General features: G+C 40.1%; 1 protein-coding gene across 1 annotated transcript in view; it reads left to right on the top strand.

Annotated features, from left to right (window-relative positions):
• sntg2 (syntrophin, gamma 2) overlaps nt 1-25,161 on the top strand; it is a 110,777-nt gene extending 85,616 nt beyond the window's left edge. The window contains exons 15-17 of the mRNA XM_087832908.1: nt 22,574-22,666; nt 23,052-23,162; nt 24,143-25,161. Coding sequence (XP_087689034.1) covers nt 22,574-22,666; nt 23,052-23,162; nt 24,143-24,271 — 333 coding nt within the window. The 3' untranslated portion in view covers nt 24,272-25,161. The remainder of the gene's footprint in view (nt 1-22,573; nt 22,667-23,051; nt 23,163-24,142) is intronic.
• Nucleotides 25,162-25,755: the final 594 nt, after the last annotated feature.

The following is a 25,755-nucleotide window of genomic DNA, read 5'->3' as shown; positions in this document are numbered from 1 at the left end:
ATGAATAAAAATTACTTAAAATCTGTCAAAAATGTCAGATGTGTAAGTTTTGGGTTTTTTTAGTTTCTGTTTAAATATACAAAGACGTTTACAAATAGTTATTTTAATAATAGAATTTCACCAACATGATTTGGTGTGTTGGGTTTGACATGGTGAGCAGAGAGATTTTTCGAGAGTTTTCGTGGCACAGATAGTGCAAGTAAAATTAGAGATTGGATTTGGGTCTGAGGGAATCATTATTCAGTCGTATGGCTACACCAGGCTTAACATGCCACGACATTTTTGAATTCTCTGGTTGCAGCTCAGAAAAATGCCAGAGGCCTTACCTGCTTCAGATGAATTTGTCTGGCTTGCAAATGGGGCTTAACTGGTCCCCCGACAGTTCCATCCAGCCCGTTCCTCCTCTCAGTTTGACAAACACGCACCGAGTTCTGTATCTTTCCCTTGATTTAGGGTATCAAATAGACCGAAATCCCTCATGGAGGCTGGTTGTCATCAAAGTCTGAAAAAGTTGGTCTTTTAGTTTGTGTCCAACGAGCTACATGATCGTTACACATCGCAGGGCTTGGTGAACAAATGACAGCTGGGACAAAAAGCTTTAAAGGTTTTTGAACTGTGATTTCTTCTGATAATAATAAATAAATGTTTCCTTAATTCTTGCTAGGAGCAACGCTTGAAGTTATTTTCTGACACGAGCAGTTGACAGATGTGTAAAACACTTCTTAATTATAATGATAGATCAGTTCATTTTTTTGGCAACTTACAAGTATATGGATGTAGAGCTCATTGTAATTTGCTGTCTAGGCCAGCTGCCAATAGTTTGACTGCAACTTAAAATTATGAACTAAAATACATTCAGTTTAAATGTTTCATCCTTAACATACATAACAAAATGTTACAGCATACAGCAGGAAAAGTCAAACCTTACTGTGATATCACACAAAATGGGGGAAAAAAAGCTCAACCAGAAATACTTTGGGTGTAGGACCTGACAATGAGTCACACAAATTCTTTGTAGTGCATTTGAGCTGGCGCTATATAATGCTGCATCTTGGACACCTCCCAATGTTCAGACAAACCTCCCAGTGAAAGACACTTTATTTCCAGTCTTTTTTGGGTTTTTGTAGATTTTATTGGCCTCCATGTTAATTTAACACTGATGTTTAGGGGTTTAAAGCCATCGCCAGGCCACAGAAGCTCTGTGTTTTTGTGCTCGTTCTGTAGTGAAATACTTCAGGGGCAACTTTTGATTTTTCAAACACCTGCTGGTGTTTTGTCGTTCTCTTTGTGGTCGGCTCTGCTTCATCAGAGGGCAGATGTTTGGAGGTTATTTCTTTGATGCTGGCTAACTAATGCCAACTGTGAGCCGCACTTCATATTTAAAGTGGATTCACTGAATACTAAACCCAGATCCAGAGAAAGCTGCAGCTACCTCAGGTAAGGGCTGAGCACATTTGGTATTTGGGCTGATTTAGCAGGGAAATAATGTGTTTGTGTTGCCCTGAATGCATTTCCATGTGCCTTCCAAAAATATATATATGTACTGTGTGTGTGGCAATGATGGACAGAGGGAGCTCTTTGATATTAAAATTGTGCCGCTTTCATTATCTGACTGGATATAACCCAACCCAAACAAACTCTAGGCCCAACTGCTTTTTAATAAATCTTCTTACCGTACCCCTAAAATACTACTTCCATAATCAACACGGTGTGTTAAGTTACCTCAATATTTTCAGAGAAATGCATATCTCGCCATGTGTTACAAAAAAAAGAAAAAAAAGAGGCAAAAGACAAATCTGCAAACCTGAAAAAAAGAAACTACCTGCTGCAGATGAATAGTATCTAAAAGTCATGTTTTTAAGAAATGGAAAAAAATAGAGATACAGCTGTCCCTTCAGTTACTGTTAAATTATGTTTCATCAGAGTTGCTGTCATGAAGCCATTCCTGTGAAGGGTATGCCAAACACAACAGGTGGACTGAAAAACCAGCCGTGAGGAATCCTGATCTGGAATTTTTGGTTCAAATTGTCTTTCACAGTGAATTTCCAAAGGTTTCATTTCTCAGCTTAATACCAACACAGTGAAATCATGCATGGGAGTGGAAACACCACAAGTCATGGATTGTCTCCCCCAGAGTCCAGACCTCAACATTACTGAAATGGCCTGTATTTGTATAGCTTTACTAGTCCCTAAGGACCCCAAAGCGCTTTACACAACCAGTCATCCACCCATTCACACACTGGTGATGGCAGCTACATTGTAGCCACAGCCACCCTGGGGCGCACTGACAGAGGCGAGGCTGCTGGACACTGGCACCACCGGGCCCTCTGACCACCACCAGTAGGCAACGGGTGAAGTGTCTTGCCCAAGGACACAATGACCGAGACTGTCCAAGCCGGGGCTCAAACCGGCAACCTTTCGATTACAAGGCGAACTCCCAACTCTTGAGCCACAATCGGATCATTTTGGAGCAGAATGGAACAAAAGGCAGCCAGCATGTAACCAAAGAGAAGCTTTGAATGTCCTTTGAGAAGCCTAGAGAACTGTTCCTGAAGACTACTTCAAGATATGAACAATAAAGGTTTCTGGCTGTATTCTTCAACACAGCGTAAGGTATTGAATTTGAAGGTTAGAACTGTACAAACTTTCTCTCATTCTGTATTTCCACGCATCTTTCGACACCCATTTCACATTTTCCAAGCAAAACACAAAGAAATGAGGGGCGGTTCATGACTTTTGCACTTTTTTGTCAAGCTTGTTCCAAAAGTGACTCAGTCCCCATTGTTAAAATGCCCTTTCAATAGTCACGATCTTTAACAATAAAAAGCATTAAACAGCTTTACAAAAAGGAGCGTCCCCAAAATGATGATCAGTTGAAGTTTTGACATAAATTAGCAAATTAAATATTAAATAAATGTAGCTAACTAGTTATTACAATGCAGCTTCAAAAGCATCCTAATTTGCACGAGGGTGCAATTTAATGTTTGCTTCAGACTTTTGTATTTGGGATCAAAACACAACACAGAAAAGCAGAGATGGGCTTTTAGCTTTTATGTGACACCGTTTATATGCACATATATTGTCTTTGTTTTTGTTTTGTTTTTTAAAAAAAAAAGCCTTTTAATGTTGGTTCCTTTTTCACATGAACAAAAGTTAATCAATCAAGGTCAAACGAATAAAAAGCAATTAAGCCTAATATTTGTTTCTTGTGATAAATGCGCTGAAGCCTAAAAACTCAGTGATAAACCTGAAGTCTCAGTTCAGTATTGTTAGTGTGTTTCTCTTTCCCCTCTTTAGTCTTTTCAGAAGCTAATGTGCTCAGTCGGGTTTTATCCGTTGATGGCCAGTTCAAGAACCTTCAGTTTTTATGTCTATTAAAAGCTTTGTGTTTAGGATTGTTGTTATGTAGGGAGAACAAGGGCCAGCCAATGAGACAGAGTTATTAACAGCCAGGCTAAACTAGAAGTGAATAGAGCCTGTTGCTGCCATTATGTGCTATGAATCAACACTGGGAAAAACTAATCCATGTACCCGAGCAGCCGTAAGTGACCAGGACAGGATGTGATTTGCTAAACATTTTATGTTTCGCACGTCGGCTTCTAAAGCAGAAAAATGAAGCAAATCTTCATCAGTGTTACACTGATGTCAGTGACTCCGTCCCCACTGACCCCATGTTAAAGTGCCCAAACTCATAAGACAAACAAACATGAATATTTAATCAGGATCTTACTTGACACTAAACGAGCAAGTTATCAGTTTGGTTTTGTTTTTCCTATGAAGTAACTAAAGTTATGGTGTTATATGATTACCTGGCATTGAATCTACCAAGGAAGATCACTTTTTTTAAAAATAAATAAAAATACTGAAATTAAGGTTCAATGTCCGATCCACCCCTTATGGAAAAGAAATAGTAAAAACATGATTTACTCATGAAAGTGGCAACTTTCTCATTACTTTCATATATTTTTTTAGTATCCAAAACATCCAAGTTTCATTATATAATTTTTCAAGGGATCTTTTGTCTGTTTTCACTCTTGTATGCTTTTCATACAAGTTTCATACAAGACAGATACAAACTTTATAAGATTTATATATATCTTTTCCATATGGGACAGACCAGTCGGTGACACCCCAGCACCTGTCTTGGTTTCACACCTGTTTTGATTATGGCCACTTCTCGTCTTTCTCCTCTCTTTGACTTTCCACCGCTACATTTTGGTAAATGCCAATCCAGCCTATGGATTCCTCCTTGCTGATAAGAGATTTGCATCTTGCAGCCTCGTCTCTGGGAGTCTGCTGCCCGTTCTTTTGTCTTCATCTTGTGATATTTTCACACCTGTGCTTTCTAGACTGACAGTGACGTCCTTGACTGTCGGTTTGAAGTTCTTCTTCACAGCTCCAGGGATTTTTCTGTCATCAGCTGAAGTTGTTCGCTATGGGCAACCTGTCCTGTGTTTATTTCAAAGTCTAGCACTGGGTACCTTTTCCTTCAGATCTTCCCACACTGCTGTTCTTTATATATTGTTATGATTCTGTGTCTTTTTTGTTTTCAGACGAGTGTTTCTGTCAGTCAGGTTTCTGGTCGTGTTGTATGCCTTTGGCTTTAGCTGCAAACGGATGAAGAGATGGACTGAATGAAGGCTTAGCAGCAGTAGACTTTAATTTGGGACCAATCCCTGCAAGAAACTCATCTGCTTGTTGTTTTTAACTTACTTTTTCACTATTTTGTGAAATAGTAAAATGCATGGAAATCAAAAGTTGATAGTTTCTCCTTTACTGTCATTTTTGTTTTGATTTTAAAATCAAAACAATAATAAACAGAGTATGAAATGCTTTTCATCTTTTGAGGCCACTTTAGTTTTGAAGTTCGATTTTTTTTTTCCTGATCAACACCCTGGTGTTAGTCAACCACATTATGTGTTAAAAAAGATTTAAAAAAATCAGCACTGCTCATTTCTGCCAATTTAATGCTTCAGCAGTGAGAAGTTATTTAAAAGTGATGAAGTTCAGTGTGATTTTCATTTAGTCTTATTAAGAAACTAATTGCTTCTAAAACAGAACGACTAGCCAGCACTCTGTTTTCCATAAATGTTATTGTTACTTTCAGCGCATTTATCACAAGCAACCTAAAGAATTTGTCTTCACATCAATGAGCCATTAAATTGCATCTTAAACAAAAATGTTTAAAGTGGAAAGCCCTTGTGGAGAGTGCTTTGTTAAGAAATCTGTGGTTGTAGCTGTTTCATGTCCATCAAGAGGTCTAAGCATAAATACTCCACAGACAGCTTAAGAAGCCAGGAGTCACCCAGGACGCTCTTCCCGTTTTCTCAGTTAACTTTCATAATTTAGTTTAATTGATTTCTAATTTTTTTATCCAGTCAGCACGTGTGAGACTAGATAGATCCCAAAAACATTTGACGCAGCACTTTGCCTTTCAATTTATTATGCCAGCATCTTATTTGTGTCTGCTCTCTCTAGTTTGTTTCACTGTAGGATCTTTACATTACAATATAAAGCGCTTTGATGCAACTGTCCAATGTCCTATTGTTACGTCCCTCTGCAGCCTCTAATCTGCTCAGTGTGTTCAGCTGGTGCTAATTGGCCACACCTAGTCAGGTGTGGATAAAGGCATACCTGAGGCAAGCTTCCCGGGGAGCTCACTTGTCTTTGCCTTGGTGGCACCAGCCATTTTAGCCGACTTGATAGTCCATTTTTAAGACAAAACCTCTGTTCTCCTACTCTCTGGTATTCGTCTCCTTTTTTATGTTGCGGCTTTGAGCCGTGTCGTAACACCTATGTAGACTTTCTAATAGTTGTAAGTCAGATGGCTCAAATGTGGCATTCTAACAAAATGGGAACAGAGGACTTTGTAACTTCACAATATTACTTTTGAGAACAGGGCACCTTATTGGCACCAGTTCTCTGGTAAGTGTGGATTGAGCTGCACACTGTTGGTCTGTGAGCAGAGGTCCCACTAAAGGATGTCTGCTATTTTAGTCAGAAACAGACTCCATGAGAAGCACGCTGGAGGTCATTCTGAATGACTTTGGCAGAGCTCGTCTTCACAGAAATGAGCCGATATCGGTCCTGCTGCTGGGTTGGTGCCCTACTATAGCTCTATCCAGCTTTTTTTGTGTAATGGGGCATTTCCTCCTCATGCTTTAGACTGTGCTGGGAGACACAGCACCCCCCCTTACAACAGCATGTATGCATTTGCCATCCAGGAGGAGTGGGGCTACCTGTGCAACCTGAATGGGCAGGAGATACCATCTCATGCTACTAGTAGTGACAAGGACGCCAGCAAAGATGGAGGAAAATCAGTCAGGAGGGATAAGCAGAGAGCAATGGTCTGTGGACACCACCTGCTAAACCCTTTCTGAAGGTTGTCTGGTTGTTGCCTCTCCAGTGCACACTGTCACTTTCTTTTGCAGCAAAGCCGGTGTAAAAGGAAGTGACAACAATAGCTCATACTTGCATTATACTCAACCGTATGTTGAATAATTGCACGGTGCCAAATTTTTGAGTTGCATAAAAATTCACAGTTTGTAATGAACAAATTGTCTGTCGCTAAATAACAGATGCTTTGGGTGTAAATATTAACAAATGAATGTGTGAGGGATATAAGGATATTCCTCTGGGATTTATAGCGGCTGGAATTGTTTGGCCATTGGCGTCTTTGTGTTGGAGTATTTTAATTGTGTGAACTGTTGCAGGATGCAGTGTGATATCTGGCAGCAGCGCTGCGAGAAATTTCCATCTTTTGACACATAATTCATTTTAAAGTTTGAATTATTTAGCCTTTCTTTTCTGTTCTCTGCTTTGATGTTCGAGCTGAAAATGAAAACGTGGTTTTTCCTTTTTCCTGCATATTTGCGTAATTTTCTTTGTGTAAATGTCCGCTCCTTAAAAGTCAACAGCTGTCCGCTTCATCTTCAATCATGAATTCAGAAAGCTTCTAAAATGGGAGAATGTTGATTGAATATTAATGTGTTTGATGAGAATTAACTTTCTGATAAATAATAAAGAATACAAAAAAAAGCATCTTATGAGATGACCTGCATCTATGGATTCTACTGTGGCCACTTGAAATGTTTACTTCTAGTGGGTTAGAAGCTGTGGATGAATTTAAATGGAAACCTTTTTTTTATATATTTGTTCTCAGGAAAAAGACAGAATCAGCAAAACTAAACAAATTTAAAATCGTTATGTGGAACAACCATCAACAGCAACGTGAGCACAAAAACAGATAAATGGCTTCTTTCTTGAATCATACACAACATTTATTAAATGTGGAACTTCAAAGAAATCATGAAAAGCAGATAAAAGACCCGAACAGGGGAAATAACTTCAGTAATGGCACAGTGAAGATGATAGTCTCAGGCAACACAGAGAGGGAGAGAGGACCCAAAGAAATCTTGAAATGCTGCAAAAAGGTTTGTGCAAAAAGGGTTTGATGGTGTTGATGAAAGTAAAATGCGAACAAAGTACAATAACAACAGTCTTAGCCTATAATTTAAACCTTCACTAAAGCTTCTGCTTCACTAGAGAAATTGACAAAATATATAATAAAATCAGGGAAAAAAAGGAAATGCTGAATTTTTATTTTCTTTTTCACCATTCAAAGTTAGATTAATGTTTTTTTTTTTTCACCGAGTCAGATATCGCCTCCTTTCCAGTAGTTAAATTGGGCACAACTGGGAAGTTGGGGCCTCCAAGTGTTCGTACAGTAGTTTTTACTTAACAGTATCTGGGTGAAAATGGGTGTTTTTTTCTTCCTTTTCTTTACATTTTTTATGATTCTGGATTTTGGCTTCGGGGCCACATTGGCAGGGATTCTAACAGTACTGACTGAAGTCACACTGAACTGGACCTCCAGAACTTTTTGGAACATTTTTCATGGACTTGCCCGATAATACATACTAAGAATACAGCTGATGACACTCTGTTTCTAAGGCTACGTTCACAATGCAGGTCTTAATGCTCAAATCCGATTTTTTTGTCTGCGTGTTCACACTACAAATAAAATGCGACAGCAAACGCGCTCTAGTGTGAACCCTCAAAGCGGCCCGCATGCGCAAAAGAAGACTTCACACACACAACGCGCTCTGTTTAGACCCAGAGCAAACAGTATTGTTTGACTGATGGCCCTTAATAAAAGACTTCGGACTTTACGTTTCCCAATTTTTGCTTTAAGTTATTTTGTTATTTACATAATAATGTAGATAACCTAATAATGATCCTTATTGCTGTTTTAGAGGAGCGGTGCTTCAAAGGATAGTTGCTGATTTCTGTCAGAATCTGCAGATTATACAGTACAAATAAAATGTTCACGTTTCTCCAACGTTGTCTTCCCAACAGTTTCACTGACATCTAAACGGGATGGCCAGGAAGCGTTCAGGATGTCTTCTCCGGCGCTGATAATTGGCGTTTGTCTTGTGTCGGTGACGTAAAAGACGGATTTAATGCGACATGACCATTCAAACAGCAGGCGCTTTCTAAAACATCGGATATGTATCGGATTCAGTACCACATACGTGACCCAAATCGGATTTGAAAATATCAGATTTGTGCCGTTCACACTGTCATAGCATGATCGGATATGAGTCGCATAGGGTCAAAAAAATCGGATTTGATGCGCTTTCGCCTGCAGTGTGAACGTAGCCTTAGTTTCTTACTTAGCATTAATTAGCAAATGTGTGTGCTTTGTAGCCACACAGTTTATGATCAGCTTGCTTGCATCCTAAAAGTCACACTTGGCAACTACTGGCTTCAAAAACATAACATAGCACTGACCAAGCTTTAAAATATCGAGTCCTCTTGCTAGGCCATTGCAAAAAGACTGACATCAGACTCATGTATTTGTAATATGACTTGCACACCTCGGTGACATGTGCTTGATCAGGGTTTAGTAAGGCAAATAAATCAAAGAATGTCACTGAAGTTTAACACGTTAAACCAGCCGTATGCTTCTGCTCATTATTGAAAAGGAAAACAGTATTAATATTTAATTCAAATCCATCCCCTCATCTGTACTTTTTAAGATGGAAATTGAGCTGCGGCTCTGAAAACATTCCTCAAGTCGCAGAAAAGGAACGCAGGACGGAACGAGGCCACTTATTCGTTTTCACCACAGTATGAAGCACCTTCTGTGAATCCGTTTGTGCTGCATTAAATTCAGAACTGAATTATTTGAGGACTCGCAGATTTTTTCCCATTTGAACATTATTACCACCGTAATTCCCAGTTTCTTTAATTCCAGGGGGAAAAGAACATTTGATTCACCTACTGCAATAAGCACAATCACAAGCACAGATGTCGAGTTCCTTGCTTAAAGCCAAAATGCAGTCGCCTCTGTCTGTATCATTTAGTTTCTCATGGCTTCCACACAGCCATGTCCATTATACTCGAGAATTAAGAAAGTATGGCACATGTCAGGTCAGACTTTTCATGAAACGGCCAGCGGTGCCTTTAATTCTTCTACATTCCCACCCTTTCACCTCTGAAGTGCGTCCAGCCAAAGATAAAGGCTAAAAACACTATGAAGCCTTAGGGCTTTGGTGCGTGGGACCCTTAAGTAGGGACATTTATAAATATTACAAAGCAGAGCACCTGTCAGAAGCCATTTAAATCACACAGTCAGAATCTAAAATCCTTTCCGGGTCACCGTGGGAACCAGGCATAATTACATGGCATCTTATTTCACTTTTGAACAGCAAACCAAACGTGGGTATAATACCAGCAAGCAGCATCTTTGACTCGACAATCTCAAAGTCTTGGGAAGCATGTATAATCCTTTTATGTCCGGAGAGCTCATGTGGTCACTGAGAGTTTAGAGTCATAATTCCACACGACTCAATTACATTCTCCAGTTAATTCGGAAGATGCTAATTCCTAAGTCTAAATCACTGTAGAAACTGTAGACTGTAAACCGTCTTACATACAGCAGCAGCATAAAAATTTTATTCTGCACAAGAGAAGCTAAAATTACTAATGTCTCTAGCAGTTGTGCTGCTGTTTGCCAATATTCCCTTTTGGGAATGCGATGTGGTTTCTGTATCAAAGAACACCCTGGTAGCTAGGGCTGTAGTGTCGGGATCAGCTGGTCCGTAGGTTGATATGCTGCTATTTTTCCTTACAGAGAAAAACGTAATACTATTACTAGTGCATCTCATAGAATTAGAATATTGTTCAAATTTCAGATGAATATGTCCCAAGATCACAACTCAATACTTGTTTGTTGCTCCTTTACCATGGATTACTGCAGCATGCCATGGAGGTGATCGCCTTGAGGCACTGCTGAGCTACAGCTCATCTGTCTTTTTGGGTCGGGGTTTCCTTGTTAATGATGGACAGCAAACCATTTGGTAGTAGTTTTGGTGCTGAAGGCAAGTTCTGCTGGAAAAGGAAATCAGCATCTCTTTAAGGATTGTTAGCAGATGGGAGCACGACGTGGTCTAAAATCTCTGTTATCACTCTGCTGTGTTGGATTTGATAAAATACCAGGAGAGGACGTGGCACACTGGGTAAATTTTACCCTGGACTTCAAACACCTTGGATTCTGAGCCTCTCCGCTGTTTATCCGGTCCATCCGACTTTGATTTCCAAATTCAAGGCAAAATTTTCCCTGAAAAGGTGAAACTTTGGACCACTGAGCAAAAGTTCAGTTCCTTTCCTTCTTAGCCCAGGTAAGACACCAATGATGTCTGCGATTCAGGAGTGGTGAAGTTAGTAACAGTGTAGCAACTTTCCCGAAGGCATCTGTGTTACGATGGCTCCTGTATCAGCTGTAAAACTCGTCCTTGTTCTTGAACTTTTCTCAACAATCCTCTTAAGGCTGCAGTCATCCTTTTGTTTTTTTTTAAACCACACTTTCTCTTCCACTAATATGCTTCGATACAGCGCTCTGAGCAAGCCAGCCTTTTCAGCAATGACCTTCTGTGGCTTACTGTCCTTGTGAAGGATGTCGATTGTCATCTGGACAACTGTCAAGTCAGCAAGCTTACCCAAGATTGTGGTTGCATGTATTGAACAAGAAGCACTCAGAGCACAAACCCTCAGCCAAGGCAGGTCAGACTCTGGACAGTATTTGCTTTTTATGATTATAATGTTGTATTTTATATTTATTGTCCTTCTTTTGTTCTTTTTTAGCACAGAAGTTTGTAGCGCAGTAAAAAGTGTAAGGTGACATTCAGTTCTTTCTCTTTTATTTTTTTGGACGCACTTTTGTGCTGTTGAGTGTAATCCATCATTTTTAGCAAATCTTTAAATAGACTTTATGTCAAATAAGCCAGTGTTGTACTTGTATTTTGTTAAAATGGGTGGCCAAGGAGTTGAGTGTAGCAGCTGCTTGAAAACAGAAATTCCTCTCATCAGTGAGATCTTAAGGGACATGGGCACAGTTTGATACACGGTGTCGCTTTGTTGGTCCAAAGATAACGAGTTTGATGGCTCTGAGTGGATTTTTAAATAATAAGAGTGCAGATTTTGGCACTCAGTGTGCTAATTTGTTTTTATATTTACAAACAGAAACGATCACAGTTTTGTTTCATCATTTATTTAACAAAACAAGTTTTTATTATGCATATTTTTTCTTCAGAATAAAAAGGTCTCCTGAGGGTTGTAACAATCCCATTATGTAAGTATTGTGTAATCCATTTGCTTAGATACTGAATGTGAATGAGTGTTGAATGGGCAGGATGGAAACTACGTCTTTGCTGGTTGTCAGAGGCAAAGGTAATTTCAGATTTCTTAAGACTTGGTTTCCTCGTATTTTCATAATGACTTTGATTTCCCTGCTTCTCTGGGTGAAAATGCCATGGGTTTAATTAAAATAAACCCTCTCACTGCATTAACCATATGTTAGAAAAATGAAAAGGGAACTCCGAGTTCTCAGAATGACCAGTCCCACCCCTACAATTTGCCATGAAAATATAGCTAGCACACTTTAAGTGCCTTTGTAGTGAAACTACGTTTTCTCTGTGGACCAACATATTTTGCAGCGAGACAGGGCTCTATACTTTTCACAAAGCCTTGAGGAGTTGAGCGAACTCTTCCCTTTAATTTATATCAAGTCAAAAGGCTTTAACTTGGAACAATGTAAAGAAATATACATTTTGGGTCAATAAGTTTTTGCCTTGCATTTCTACCTAGCTGAAATAACCTGAAATCTGACCCTAACAATGTTGATTCACAGCATAATGGACCGATGGCATTAACCACAGCAGCTTTGCAGGCTTATATGCTACTCTTTGTTCAGTGCCACCTCACACAAACCATAAGCTCTGGGGTGTTACTTCTGAAACCGGTATTAGCTGGATAAACCACAAAGATGAGATTCATTTTTTTATCTATAAGCATTTCAAAATGGGTTAGTTCAGTTTTACAACAAAATACTTTGAACAATATGAACAAAATTGGTGGTTTGGCAAATCTGTGAGCTCTCTGAGCTGCACCTCATGTTGCATCTTTAAGCCTTTCAGAAGGATGCATCTGGACCTGTCTTCAAAACACTGGATCAGACGCTTCCAAGTAGAAAAACCCAGTTCAATGCTCATGGCAGCCACCATAAATGTGCTATCAGTCACAAAGAAGGGAATAAATGTATGGCATCAGGCCTTCAGCATGTATGCTGGGGGGGGGGGGGGGGGGGGGGGCGGCATAAAATCAACTGCTCCAACCCAACAATGTTTGTATTTAACACTTTTTTTGCACTTTCCATGTTCACATGTGCACGATTGGAGAGAGCGCTGAGTTAAAGCACTCTTGTGACCCCAAACACGCTGTCATTGTAACAAGGAGAATCACTGAACAAAATATTTAATTCATGCGTTTGACTTTGCTGCTACAGTTAGAAGATCAGAGCACACGGAGCTCATGCGAGGCTCTGTGGGCACTGCACTATCCAAACAGGCCAGACTGTAATGTCTTCAGGCACTGTGCATCGCACAAAAAATAAAAAGCCAACAATCGAAGCGTGGGAGATACAGACTGGCTCAGTTAGAGCTACAAATTCAGATTCTGAGTGAGCCGGTTCACTGTGCTTTATAGAATATCGCGCTTAAAATCAACTTTAAAAGATATTGTATTGTATCTCTGGGTACATCTCAGGCCCTCCAAAGTACGGAGGCCTATCTCCCCTCACCACACTCCCTGCCGGTGGCTGATGCCCTCAGACGTTGGTGTGTTGGTGGTCCTTGTCGACTGGGGCTGGGTGCTCATGTATGTACCGGCTCACTCCTGGTGGCCGATTGGCAGGGCCTGGCACCTGTGGCCCGGCTGGGCCCCTTCTGGGGGGTGGGGTGCCCTCAGGCCTCTGGGCCTGAAGCTCGGTCCTCTCTGGCACAGCTGGCTGCCGGCGGAGCCCGCGGGCACGCCACTGCAACCCCCTATGGCCTCTGCTCCGTAGCTGCTGGGTGACCTCTCGTTTGGGGCTCTACTCAGCTCTTCCCAGGAGGGTGGCACGGTTCCCCCCCTTTGGTGGTCCTCCTCGGGTCCTTGTACTCTGGGGCCTCTGGATATCTGGGGCCTGGATCTCCTCCATACCTGCTTCATGCCCTGGGGGACGGGGCTATGGCTCCCCACACTCCCTAGCAGATCGTTACATGGAGAAACCTTTGGAATACAAGCGTGCTGATCCACACAGGTGTGCACACGGGTGTTCACAGACACGGACTACACCCTCCCCTCTTGGCTGCTGCCTCAAAGCACATTGTGCGCTGTCTATCTTGCGTGCTGCACAATATCGTTTAATATTTAGTATCTACTGTTATCTACTGCTAGCTAGTTTATTGTGATGGTGCTGTTTTTATTATGTTGCTCTTTTTTTGTTTGCTTTCTCTTCTGGTTTTTTTCTCCATACAGGTGATCCAAGTGTTTTGTTTGTTTTTCTCTCTTTCTTCCCCCCTTTCTCACCGTCTCTTCTCCCCTCTGGTTTTCTTTCTCTCCCTCTCTTTCTTTCATTCTTTCTCCCTGTCCTCTCCCCCAGTCATGTCTGTCCCGTTTGTAAAATAAATACATAATTATAATAAAGGTCAATCAAATGGACCAATATGGCAAGGCCATGATGATCCACTTGGTAAAATAAATCCGCTTGGCATCTTTCTTGGCCTTAAGACAACAATTCTGATGGCTAAAGATCCAAATGGGACAAAAAACAAAACAAAAAAAAAGATATTGTATTACGATAAAATAATATCGCACTATGCTGCTTTAAAACAGGCATGTGTTGTTAAAAAATTGTTAAAAATAAAATCAGTGCAACTATTTATCAATACGTTTTGGATTTAAAAGAACAAACATAAAGGTCAGAGGTATACGTTATAGAGGTTTAAGTTATGGTTTAAACAGCACATTTATTGGCCCCCAAGTGTTGCGTTTAAGACTTTTCTGCCTACACCACTTTGTGAAAGCGAGCTATGGAAACTATCAGAGTTTATTTCTGTGGCACTCTGGACATGTTATGAGAAAACCTACTTTCAAAACAAAATGCTTTGGAAGCTTGGTTACTGCTTTGCGTCTGTGGTTAGTCGGTTATTTGACACGACTGTGCTGCAAAGCTATTCAACGATGAAGGTAACAGTTTTGATTGGCTGTTTACTGTTAAATTGAACCAGAGGACTGTTGAAAATACCATTTCAGAGGACGAGTCCTCAATGTCGATGTTATTTGTTGTGTACTGCTCATGTAGAACAAACCATTAGCTCCAAATTTAAGACCTGTTTTACAGGGTTTCTGTGCTGTATTATCTGGAAATATTGTCTAATCTTGCGCATTAATCTCGAACAGATTCTATCTATATCCACAGAGAAAGACTGGCAGCAGCAAAAGAAATTAAAGAATGATTCAGCCTGCTGATTTCATCATTACATACAAATATTTCTCATAAAAATAGAACCTTGTGCTGTGTAACCTTGTGTTATGTTCAGTTCTCAAACCTGGAGAAAGGGCAACTCTGGCTCAGAAACGAGCATTGCATTGTTGAGAAATAGATAATAGTCAGCCAGAGGCAGTTTTCAACCAACTCATGCAGATGTTATCTTTGCATTTTAAAAGCTTAAAAAAAAAAATCTACTTGTGAAAAGTATGTAATTACTGTCAAGAAATGTGAAGCTTGCTCTGTCTGCTTCTGTCTGAAATCAAGGATCCATTGTTTCAGAAGTAACTTGGACATAGAAATTGTAACTAAATAAGGAAGACGGCGCTCACCAGGCAATTATTTGCATTGAAATAACGCATGCAGAGAACGGTGAATATGATATGCAGCAATCCAGAAGGGTCAATTACTGATCATTCATTTTCATACATGTTAAAGACCCTGCTGTATGCAGCTGATAGTTGCCAAGTTTCAATAACATAATGGTCTAGTATATCATTATTATTATAAATAAGAATGTTAATGGCAGATGATTTGTGGGTGAAATGTCCTTTTGAGTAGAGCCATACAAAGATTAAATTGTTAACTTGGCGGCGGGTGCTTAAGATGCAGGGCATTAATTTGATTGTCCAGGTTTCGTGTCCTCTATGCAGCCTGTGCTACATGATAGATGTGACCAGTACAGTAGGCTGACAAAGGGGTACACAAGCAAAGGGAAGACAGTCAGAAAGTTCTGTGAATGTTAATGTATTTGCTTGCGGTCGACATCAAAAGGCATGGACACATTCGTACATTAACTGGCCGTGTTTTTCCAGCACAGAAGCAAACCCAAACTGCAGGACGGATGAAGAATAGACCCGATTTCATTCTCTCTTCTTTGCTTTAACAATATCCCGTTCCTCTGCTGTGCCAGACATTAGCTTCAAAGGGGAGCGATAATATGCAGGGGTGTTTGATGCTGCAGTCACACAGTCAGCTCTTTGCCAGCTAATGATTGGCTGAATCCGCTCTTGATGTAACATCAGTGTCAATTGTCAAACTGCGAGTGACATTCAGGACAGCCTGAAATCCAGGCTAAACAACTAGACTGACACACATCTCTAACAATGCGATCTGATGTCAAACCGCTGATTGATGCCCAACATTTCTGCATGTATTTGAATGGCATTATGAATACAGGTAACCTCTCTCTTTGGCCGTTTGGACAGGGCATTGAAACACTTTATATACTGGATGCTTCTGACCAAGCTGAGGCTGCATGGGCAGTTTCTCTCCCTATTAGTATGAAACCAAACATAAATATGGTAATGTAGCATTTTTTCAGTCTTTAATGATGCAAATGTGGGACACTGTCCTTTGGGAAGCCAATGAAAGTGATGAAGGGTTTCAATTTGCCTGTGAATCTCTGTTCTCCAGCCAATTAGGCGAGCCTCCTGTGGTTTCTGAGGAGCACTCAGCAGAATCCAACGTATACTAACCTTCAAACTGACTGGATCAGGGCATTACATAAACACTGCTGATGGGTGTGAGTACAGCGTATAACAGACAAAACTGCCCAGCGTGTGTCCTCTAACACATTTTTAATCTTTTGGTTATTTGAAGGTGATGAAACCCATCATGGCACCAATGGGGGTCTTTTAACTCAGGATTAGCAGTAAAGTTGTCATATTTCACTTGTGCTGTATGCTATAAGCTGAAATATCACCAAGTCATGGGTTATGTTAGGGTTATGCAGAATCTGTCCACAAATACATGACTGTTTTGGTAAATATGGTCTTGAACAGCGTTTTTCAAAGGTTTCCTTTGGACATTGGCATTTTCAGTCCACCTCTTGTACTTGACCATTTTTTGAGAAAAGTTTATTTATTTAGTTGTTTACTTGCCTGAGCTACTGAACCTCAAGCATAAAAAAGCAAAAACACTGTATTTTTCTCATTTCTTTACTTAACTATGCAAAAAAATGCCAAAGATAACAGTTTGACAGGCACAAAATAGTAATTTTGCACCATCAGTATGACTCCTAAAGCTCTATTAGCCGGAAACTTGGCATATCTTGACATGATGTGAAGCGTTTCCTTAAAGAATGGCAGAAACTGGAAAAGGGGTCAGGCCTAAAAGAAACAAAACAAAAGAAACCCCAAAACATTTTGAATGACAGCAGATAAACAGTATCTGAAGTTACGTCCCTAGGAAAAAAAAAAAATGGGAAAAGATAAAGCAAAGACCTGACACAGAATCTGTGAAATGCATCTGACCATTTACTTTTCACTGAAGCTCATCAGTAATGCTCTAGCGTGGCTGTCAAGAAGCCGTTCTTAAGGAAAGGGAACAGGAAGAAAAAGGCGATGTATCCCAAATTATACAAGAAGTGGACTGAAAATCAGTGGCAATGGGAGTGATGCATCTAAATTTGAAATTTCGTGATTCAAACATCAGCATGTCTGAGGTCAAGAGAACAATACAACTCATTGTCTAGAAGGGGTAAAAAAAATCTTTTAAAAGTTTCCTTGCAGGTGATGAATATTGCAAACTCTGTGTTTCCCTGTAGGTGGTGCACTTGTCCTCTTTAAGTGCATCGTCTTTCATATTTTTTGTCTACCTGCTTCAAGAGCTTTTTAATCTGATCATAATCACAATAATAACGATAAAATTTTGGGGGACATTTTCTGTTGCCTGCACTGATATTAACCGATATCGGCCTGTTGACATGAACGATGTACAGCCGGGGAGTGGAAGACGTTTCTATATGGTCTCACGGCACTTTTATGTTGGCTGAATATTTAAAACACAAAGAGAGTTTAAAAGCAATAATTAAAAAACCCAGAACAGCTGCACTGTATCAGCTGTTCGAATTTTACATTTGGGTTATGACCCAAGATTTGGCATTTCTGAATATTTTTATATTAAGCTATCAAAATAATCAAGTGTTACTTTAGGCACCCGATGTTGATGATAACTGATTTATATATTTTCTTTCTTAAAACCTTGTGAACTTGATAACTTGAGAAACACGTCACCGAGGATTTTCAAATTAACACTGTATGTGCAGCTACGACATTCAATACATTCAAAGTGTTGGTGAATGTTACAAGTTACTTTTCTCAGTGTGGGGTTAAAAAAAAATGCTGCAGGTCACTGAAAAGTCTTTTTTAATGAGCATGAATTCTTAGAAAAATTTGTATTTTTGTTCTTAAAATATTTTTTTGTTTACTTTCTGTTTGCAATTACAGTGAAGTACAGTATAATGTTTTACATGTTTATCTTCAGTTTATGTATTTGCATGTTAACATTTGCTAATAAGCATCAAATAAAGCTAAGGCTTAATATCATTGAGTATATAGCCATAGCCAATTAGTCATGAAAATCCACCGCGAACAGCCTTTATTGCAAATCCACTCATTGTTAAGATATGTTGTTCTCAAAGCCAACTAACCCAACCTGTTTCCCTTTTAAACAGTGGAAGTCTTTGAGAAGCAATAGGCAGTGACACATCACATAAGCAGCTTGACACCAGCCCATGTGCCTGGCTGTCGTCCAGCACGTGAAATTCTTCACGTTCAGTTCTACACTGATGTGTAGAGGGTGGAGTCAGTTCAGGGTGGATTTGTTTTGGTTACAATATAAAAACACCTGTCATCACTGCCTTAGCTCGGTAATTTCTGTATTTAACAGCTTCCTGTTAGAAGGCATGCAGCCATTGAATAAACAACCTCGTGTTCAGTTTCATATAACGTTAGAAAAGTTTATCTAGATTTAGTGTAAGTAGCAAATACATTTCATGCTCGTCAGCAAACATGGAAGTTGGTCCTGATGGCGTTACAAATTCTCACAAGCTCAGACATTTAGCACATCTGCTTGTGAGAACAGCTTGCATCGACACAACCTGTTCTCCTCGATCTCTGTGTCGTACATTGTGTGAGGGCAGTACACGGTGACATCTCTGTTAGGTGTGGTCACTTCACCCTCGCAGTGACACAGGGTGTGGTCAGATGTGAGCTAAACGTTGCCTCAGGCTGGAGCGGTTTGTGGTATATATTTAGCACCTTGTTAGTGGTTAAGAAAGTGCATCTGTGTCTTTCACAGTCTTCGTTGCCACCCTTCTTTTTCATCTCCTCGACACCCTTTATGATCAATTATGAAAGACACAGCAGATCTTCACACTTGTGAGCGTTCCCTGTGTTTTCTTTCCCTTCTACACACATGCTCCTACTTCTGTCAGACTTAAGGAGATTTTCTTTAAAAAATATTTCATGTTGCTAATTCCCTCAGAAAAATCCTTTCCAATTAGTGAAGTGTAGTCACTGCTCACCGTGTCACAACTGAGTCTTACATTTGGTGACAGAAAGAACTTAGCAGCTGGCCTGCTACTGTGGGTTTCCTTTTTTCTTCATTTTTTCACCCCTTTCCTTTCACAGCTGAATTCACGACACCACTAAAGACAGGGCGGTTGAGGTCTGTGAGCACAAAACACTTTCAGTAAAAGGACCGTACAGTCCCTTGCCACATTCTCTGCACACTGCACTGTATAATTAAAATCACCATGCCCCTGCTGTCTGTGGACATAAAATGAAAATATAGCACAAATACAAAAATCACAATACACTTCTTGCCATTCCAACTGAGTGGACCGCACAATCGAAAAATGAAGTCGTGAGGCAAGAGAAGCCTTTTGAGGCATAATGCTCTGCAGAGGCTGAAAAGCTTACACATCAGTGCTTTCAAAAGATTTGCGTGAAAAGAATTGGAAAACACATGCTTGTTTGTGTTCCAGCAGGAAAATGGATGTTAAAAATTTATACCTTTTAAAATAGATTTCCCGTGTCATGTGGTTTGACATTATCAGAACGCCGCACAGGATGCTGGGTGTGCCAACAGCTCACACAAGACCAAAATGAATAAATAAATACATTTCAAAAACAGATGTGCTCTTCTTAATTCAATTCAATTCAATTCAATTTTATTTATATAGCGCCAAATCACAACAAAAGTCGCCTCAAGGCGCTTCATAGATACAGAGAAAAACCCAACAATCATATGACCCCCTATGAGCAAGCACTTTGGCGACAGTGGGAAGGAAAAACTCCTTTTAACAGGAAGAAACCTCCAGCAGAACCAGGCTCAGGGAGGGGCGGGGCCATCTGCTGCGACCGGTTGGGGTGAGAGAAGGAAGACAGGATAAAAGACATGCTGTGTCTTATCAGATATTGCCAGCCTAATATGTCAGACTTTCACAAGACCTCTACACATGAGAAATGCCTATGATGTATGACTGATGAAATATATAACCGTTTTATACTCACAATGAGTCCATCATACAATTGGAACATGCTGTTTGTCTGAGGATCCAAATAACAGCAATGTTTCATTGGCGTACATCTGCTTGTTTTAACATTGTGAGTTGGAAAAAAGTCGTTTAAATTACACTAAATGTATTTTTTCTTATACCCACATAATTCAAGGATCAAGAAAACCTTGCTTATAGTTCACTTTAGTGCTGTAGACTCTTCACCTTACAGTATATACATTCAACGGCATAAATGTTTGTTAGGAATAACTGTTCAAATGCTTGTTACACAAATGAGCCAATCCACTGGCAGCAACTTGGTGTATTTCTTTCAGAAACAGCTCATTTTCTGGGACTTTTCACCACACAGCCATTCCTGTGTTTACAGAGAATGGTCCAAACAAACAAAAAGAGAAAAATATCCAACAACCACTTGTTACAACCCAGCCATGGTTTGCAGAAGACCATCTAGGAATGAATAACACATCAAACTTTGAAGCAGATTGGCTGCAGCAGCAGAGGACCACACAAGGTGCCACTGCTGTTAGCTAAGAACAGGAAACCGAAGCTTCGATTCACACTGGCTCACCACAATTGGACAGTAGAAGACTAGAAAAAGTAGTATAGTTAGTCAGTCATATAACTATAATCATATACTTAGGGCTGGATCAGGTGTCCCTGAATCCTCCCTAATGCTGGGCTTACACTGTGCAATTTTTCAGTCATGCGACCGTTTTGGTGATCGGCCCACGTTTTGCCTTCATCGTGTGTCGTGCATCATGTAGTATACGTGGGATAACGAGAAGCGATTAACACCTCACGACCAGCTCCCGATCATCAATCTTGGTCGTAAGAAAATAAAACCTGTTTCAAGTCCTGTTTGCCGTCATGAGGGTGTCACCGCAGCCTCTCACACTGCGCACACAAACACAGAAAAGAAAGTGAAGAGACAGAGCAGCACGGCAGTGCAGCGTGCGACCTGGACACAAGCGATGGAGGCGCAACTTGTAGAACTTTGGCAAGCTCATCCGAGCCTTTTTGATGTGGCCTCACAAAATTATCACGACCACAACAACCGTGAAAATAATTGGATGGACATTGCTGCTCAATCACAGCTGCCTGTTTTTCATTAGCAATTTTGCAAAGTTGATGGTGGTGCGTGTGCGTGTCTGTGTGAGTGAAAGACAGAGAGGGAGAGCGAGCGACAGATTTTCTGTGTCCATAACATGAAGGTTACATATACAGAGTGAGCACTCAGGTCGCATCAGAGCATCGGGCCGGATCGTGTGAGACCTACGAACGTCTAACCCCTGCGAGTCAATCGTGCAGTTTGAGCAGAAGCTCAAAAAAATTGCACAGTGTTTGCCCAGCTTTAGTTATGCTGCAATAGTTGTAGCCTTTTTGGGGATTCCCATGATGCATTGTATATTTCTGCTTTAGTCACCTTTCTCACTCACTATGTTAATAGACCTCTCTGCATTGAATCATGCTTGTTATAAATCTCTGGCTCTCTTCCACAGCATGTCTTCTATCCTGGCCGTCCCTCCCTGAGCCTGGTTCTGCTGGAGGTTTCTTCCTGTTAAAAGGGAGTTTTTCCTTCCCACTGTCGCCAAAGTGCTTGCTCATAGGGCGTCATATGATTGCTGGGTTTTTCTCTGTCTGTATTATAGGGGTCTACCATATAAAGCGCCATGAGGCGACTGTTGTTGCGATTTGGGGCTGTAGAAAAAAAGTTGAATGTACCGATGAGTCTCGATTTCTGTTGTGACAGGGTCAGAATTTGGATGTGGTCCATGTCACAGGCACCAGATCTCAATCCAGTTGCACACATTGAGGTGTGGTGGAGCAGATTTGCTTCATGGAACATAGAAGTAAAAATTGCACTGACGTGATTGTTGTTGTCAGCTGACATCGAGAAAATAAAATTAAACTGAATCCATACTCTGAACTTTTATCAAATACTCTTGTACACATTTCTTACAGTTGACATTTTAGCATGTGACACTTGGGTGTAGTGAATGTCAGTGAACGCAACATTAACCTTGAACGTGATCATTCTGGCACAGCTAAATGGAACGCAGCCATTGCTAATTGGATTAGTTACACCTGTGCTTTTCAAAGCATAACAAATCAAAACAGCTGCTGGAAAGTAAAGCATACTTTGTGTTGTCATAAAAGCAGTATAATGGAGGGTTCACACAGATCTATGGTGAATGCTAAGCAGGTTATTTATTTATCTATACTACAAATGTATTCAGGGTACTGCTGTGAATGCACGCAAGACTACCATTCCTCTCTGGGTTCGATGCAAGGCTGTGGATGCTAATGCAGAGCGGTATTAAGTACCTTTGTACAGCAATGTAATGCACAAAATGTGTCAGCCAGTTTGTTAATGGATGTCAATTCTCTCTCACCAGTCCAAAAGCTACATGTGCAGCAGCCAGGGGAATGTGCTGTGCTTCACCATAGATTTTGCATCAGGCTTCACCTGCTCTGAAAGCACTTCAAAGGTGACATTTTACCGAGTTCACAATTCTTGTTGGCATACTGCCTCAACTGTTCTTAGTTTTGAGATGACAGTTCAAAATCTCCTTACTGATGTTTGCTTAGGCTCTAATCGTAGCTATTTGAGGGGAAAAAAATGCTAAATTTAACATTTTGCACAAATTAATTTCTTCCATTAAGACTTTTATATCTTCAAGAATAGTATGCTATCATTAAAATGACAGTTTAATTTAGCAGCTCTGCACTGGTTAAAATCCGTCATAGAATAACTTTAAAGATGGTCCGCTGTGCTTTTTCAAACTGCACATTAAAATGACATTTTCTGATCATGCAGCCTGTTGTGCTCATTATTGAAAACCCTCTGCTGTGTTTTTTATCCTTCCCTTGTAGACAATACTGTGGCGATACAAGTTCTCTCAACTTAAAGGCTCCTCTGACGACGGGAAAACCAGGGTAAAGCTCCTTTTCAAGAATCCCGAAAGCAAGCAGATAGAAATGAAGGTAATAAAACATTTCTTGCCCCAATTTAATAAAATTAAAATGTACTTGTTTAATTCTAGTTGGGTTCTTTTACACTAGTGACTCAAAGTGCAGGATTTCTAATTAGTCTCTGCCTCTGTAGCACCGTGCTTAAATCAAATAGTCAAGATGTGATTAAACTGCAGACTTTTAGCTTTATTTAAATGGTTTAACTCAAATATTTTATTAACCGTTTAGGAGTTAGGGCCATTTTTAGACATGTGAAACTCTGAAAATGGGAGCCTAAGTAATTGGACAGACTTGTAAGGACTCAAGGATCTTTCTTCAATACTTGGATGAAAATTCTCTGAAGCCAGTGTCAGAAGTCTAGAACCCGTGAGCACAAACTGCTGTTTCCTGCAGCCACTTTTCGTCCATCTAAAGGGTTTTTATTTCACAACCTTGCAGGTTCTTTGGATGTTTTCTGACAAACTCTAATCTGGCCTTCTTGGTCTTGATTGTAACCGGTGGTTTACACCTCTGTATTTACCTGAAAGTGTCTCTTGATTGCAGACTTTGACAAGAGTGAGAGCGCTCTTGTCGTTCAGGTCTTTCAGTGTTGACAGTTGATTTTCTCGTTTTAACAGTGGACCAGATTGTTGATTTTTTTTAATGCATTATTGCCTTACATTTGTTAGACCTCTTGAATTTAAGCTGAATGACTGAACTTTAATCACATCAATCCACTTTAGTGATGTACCAGAAAAAAAAAGTCATTGTCTAAATATGACCTGGCTGCATATAAATCATGCTGGAAGAAGCTAGTTACCCTGACATACACTGTTATCATTCTCTTGTGCAACTCCTAGTATTGTGACAGATGTGGAGAGTGCAGATAGCATCAGCCACAACTGCCAAATTATTTAGTAAACCACAACTACCTGTTAATTTCTTTAAAATCCTGTGATTTGGATTGTGAACACTAATCAGTGCGTCTCTTGTCCTTGACGTGTGCTTTTCAGGAGCTGGAGTTTGCTAATCTGACAGCCGTCCTCCACTGTATACATTCTTTTATCGCTGCCAAAGTGGCCTCCATGGACCCTCTCTTTATGTGCAGTCAAAGCTTCCTTGGAAATTACACGAACAGTTAAGAAGACACGTCCTCATCGTGATGTGCACCTGAGGCAAATCAGCAGTATTTTATGCACAGAGCCCATTGATATGTATATCTTGTTCTTGCTATTTTTGTATGGACTTCTGAAAACGACATCTTTGTAAAAGACTCTTGAGGTGGGTAATGTCAGATCTACTGAAAGAAAAATGCAGTTTCGCTTTTAGACAACTATCCAGTGGGAAAAGATATACAGTTCTTCCATTCTTCAGTTTGCCCCCCCCCCAATTTGATAATTATTCAGAGTGAAACTTAACACCTATGATAAAAAAAATTAAATTAAAAAAAAGTAGCTGCCACTGTGTTTAACAGAAAACCTAAAAATGAATTTTGCTACATGTCTACCTACAAATATTGAAGAAATTTCAGCTGGGTAAATGAAGCGGATACTGTCACAGGGGGATACAGGATTAAAACAGGCCTTTGACAGGGATATTTCCAACAATGATGAGAAAGCGTACTCTTTTTTTTTTCTTGTTTTTTTTTTTTAATCCCCCCAAACTTCCTGTGGTTTACCTAGTAATGTCATGTCTGAAAAAGTACCGCAAGCACCCTACAATAAAAAGCAAAAATAATAGCCTCCAAATAACCACAGAGTTGACTCGACAGCACTCTGATACGGGGCCCAGACTAAAATTAAAGAAACTTCCCAAAGGCAGCGCTGGTGCCAGGCTTCAGTACTTCACTGGTTTGGAATAAATTGCAAGTTGTTTGTGTTACTGTTTCCATCTTTTGTATCAAATAAAAAGGCAAAAGTCCAGAGTGTTGCATTTCTCTGGCAAACAACAACATTTTAAGCTTCACAGTATTGTTAGAGTCCTTTTTCTTTTATATTCTTTTTCTGAATCTCATCCTGATATGGTGAAAATACTGTGCATCTTCAACTTTCTGTAATGGTTTTAGTGTTAAATAACATGTTTGCTGTATTTTCAATAAATCGCTTACAGAGTTCAACTTTGTCATCCGAGGCATGTTAAAGCTCCCTGTGGGTCTACATGTGTCTACTTTCACACTTTAGCATCTGCTAGCCCAGCTGCTGATTTCTGTCTTAATACTGCATTTGTGCGCCAAAAATACATTTTCTGTCTTTTCCAAAAACAAAAACAAAACGCTGCACAGCTGGGTGTTATTGGAAGAGCCTGTTCCACTACTTGTTTTCAACTGAACTGGGCTGCAGCACAGTCTCAGTAAACTGAGTAGTTTAATTCTGTGAGTTAGTAACTTGAGTCTTTTCACCAAGAGGTCACCGATCAGAGAATAACAACAAGTACAAGGTCAACAGACAGCTGTTTACAAACTGTTCCTTTAGCCTGTGTCTCCTGGTCCGTGAACTTTAACTCGGTACAGTTGTCTTTGCTGCCCACAATAAACCAGGGAATAGTAACCCAGACTTTTTGTTTTGTTAGTTTTTCTTTCTTTTCTTGTTTATGTGAAGTTGTCTCCAGCCAGCATATTAATTCGTTT

This window comes from Neolamprologus brichardi, chromosome 19 (genome assembly GCF_056152115.1).
Source record: "Neolamprologus brichardi isolate AB-2024 chromosome 19, ASM5615211v1, whole genome shotgun sequence".
In the NCBI taxonomy this organism is placed as follows: Eukaryota; Metazoa; Chordata; class Actinopteri; order Cichliformes; family Cichlidae; genus Neolamprologus; species Neolamprologus brichardi.
This window is presented reverse-complemented; position numbering and strand designations above follow the sequence as displayed.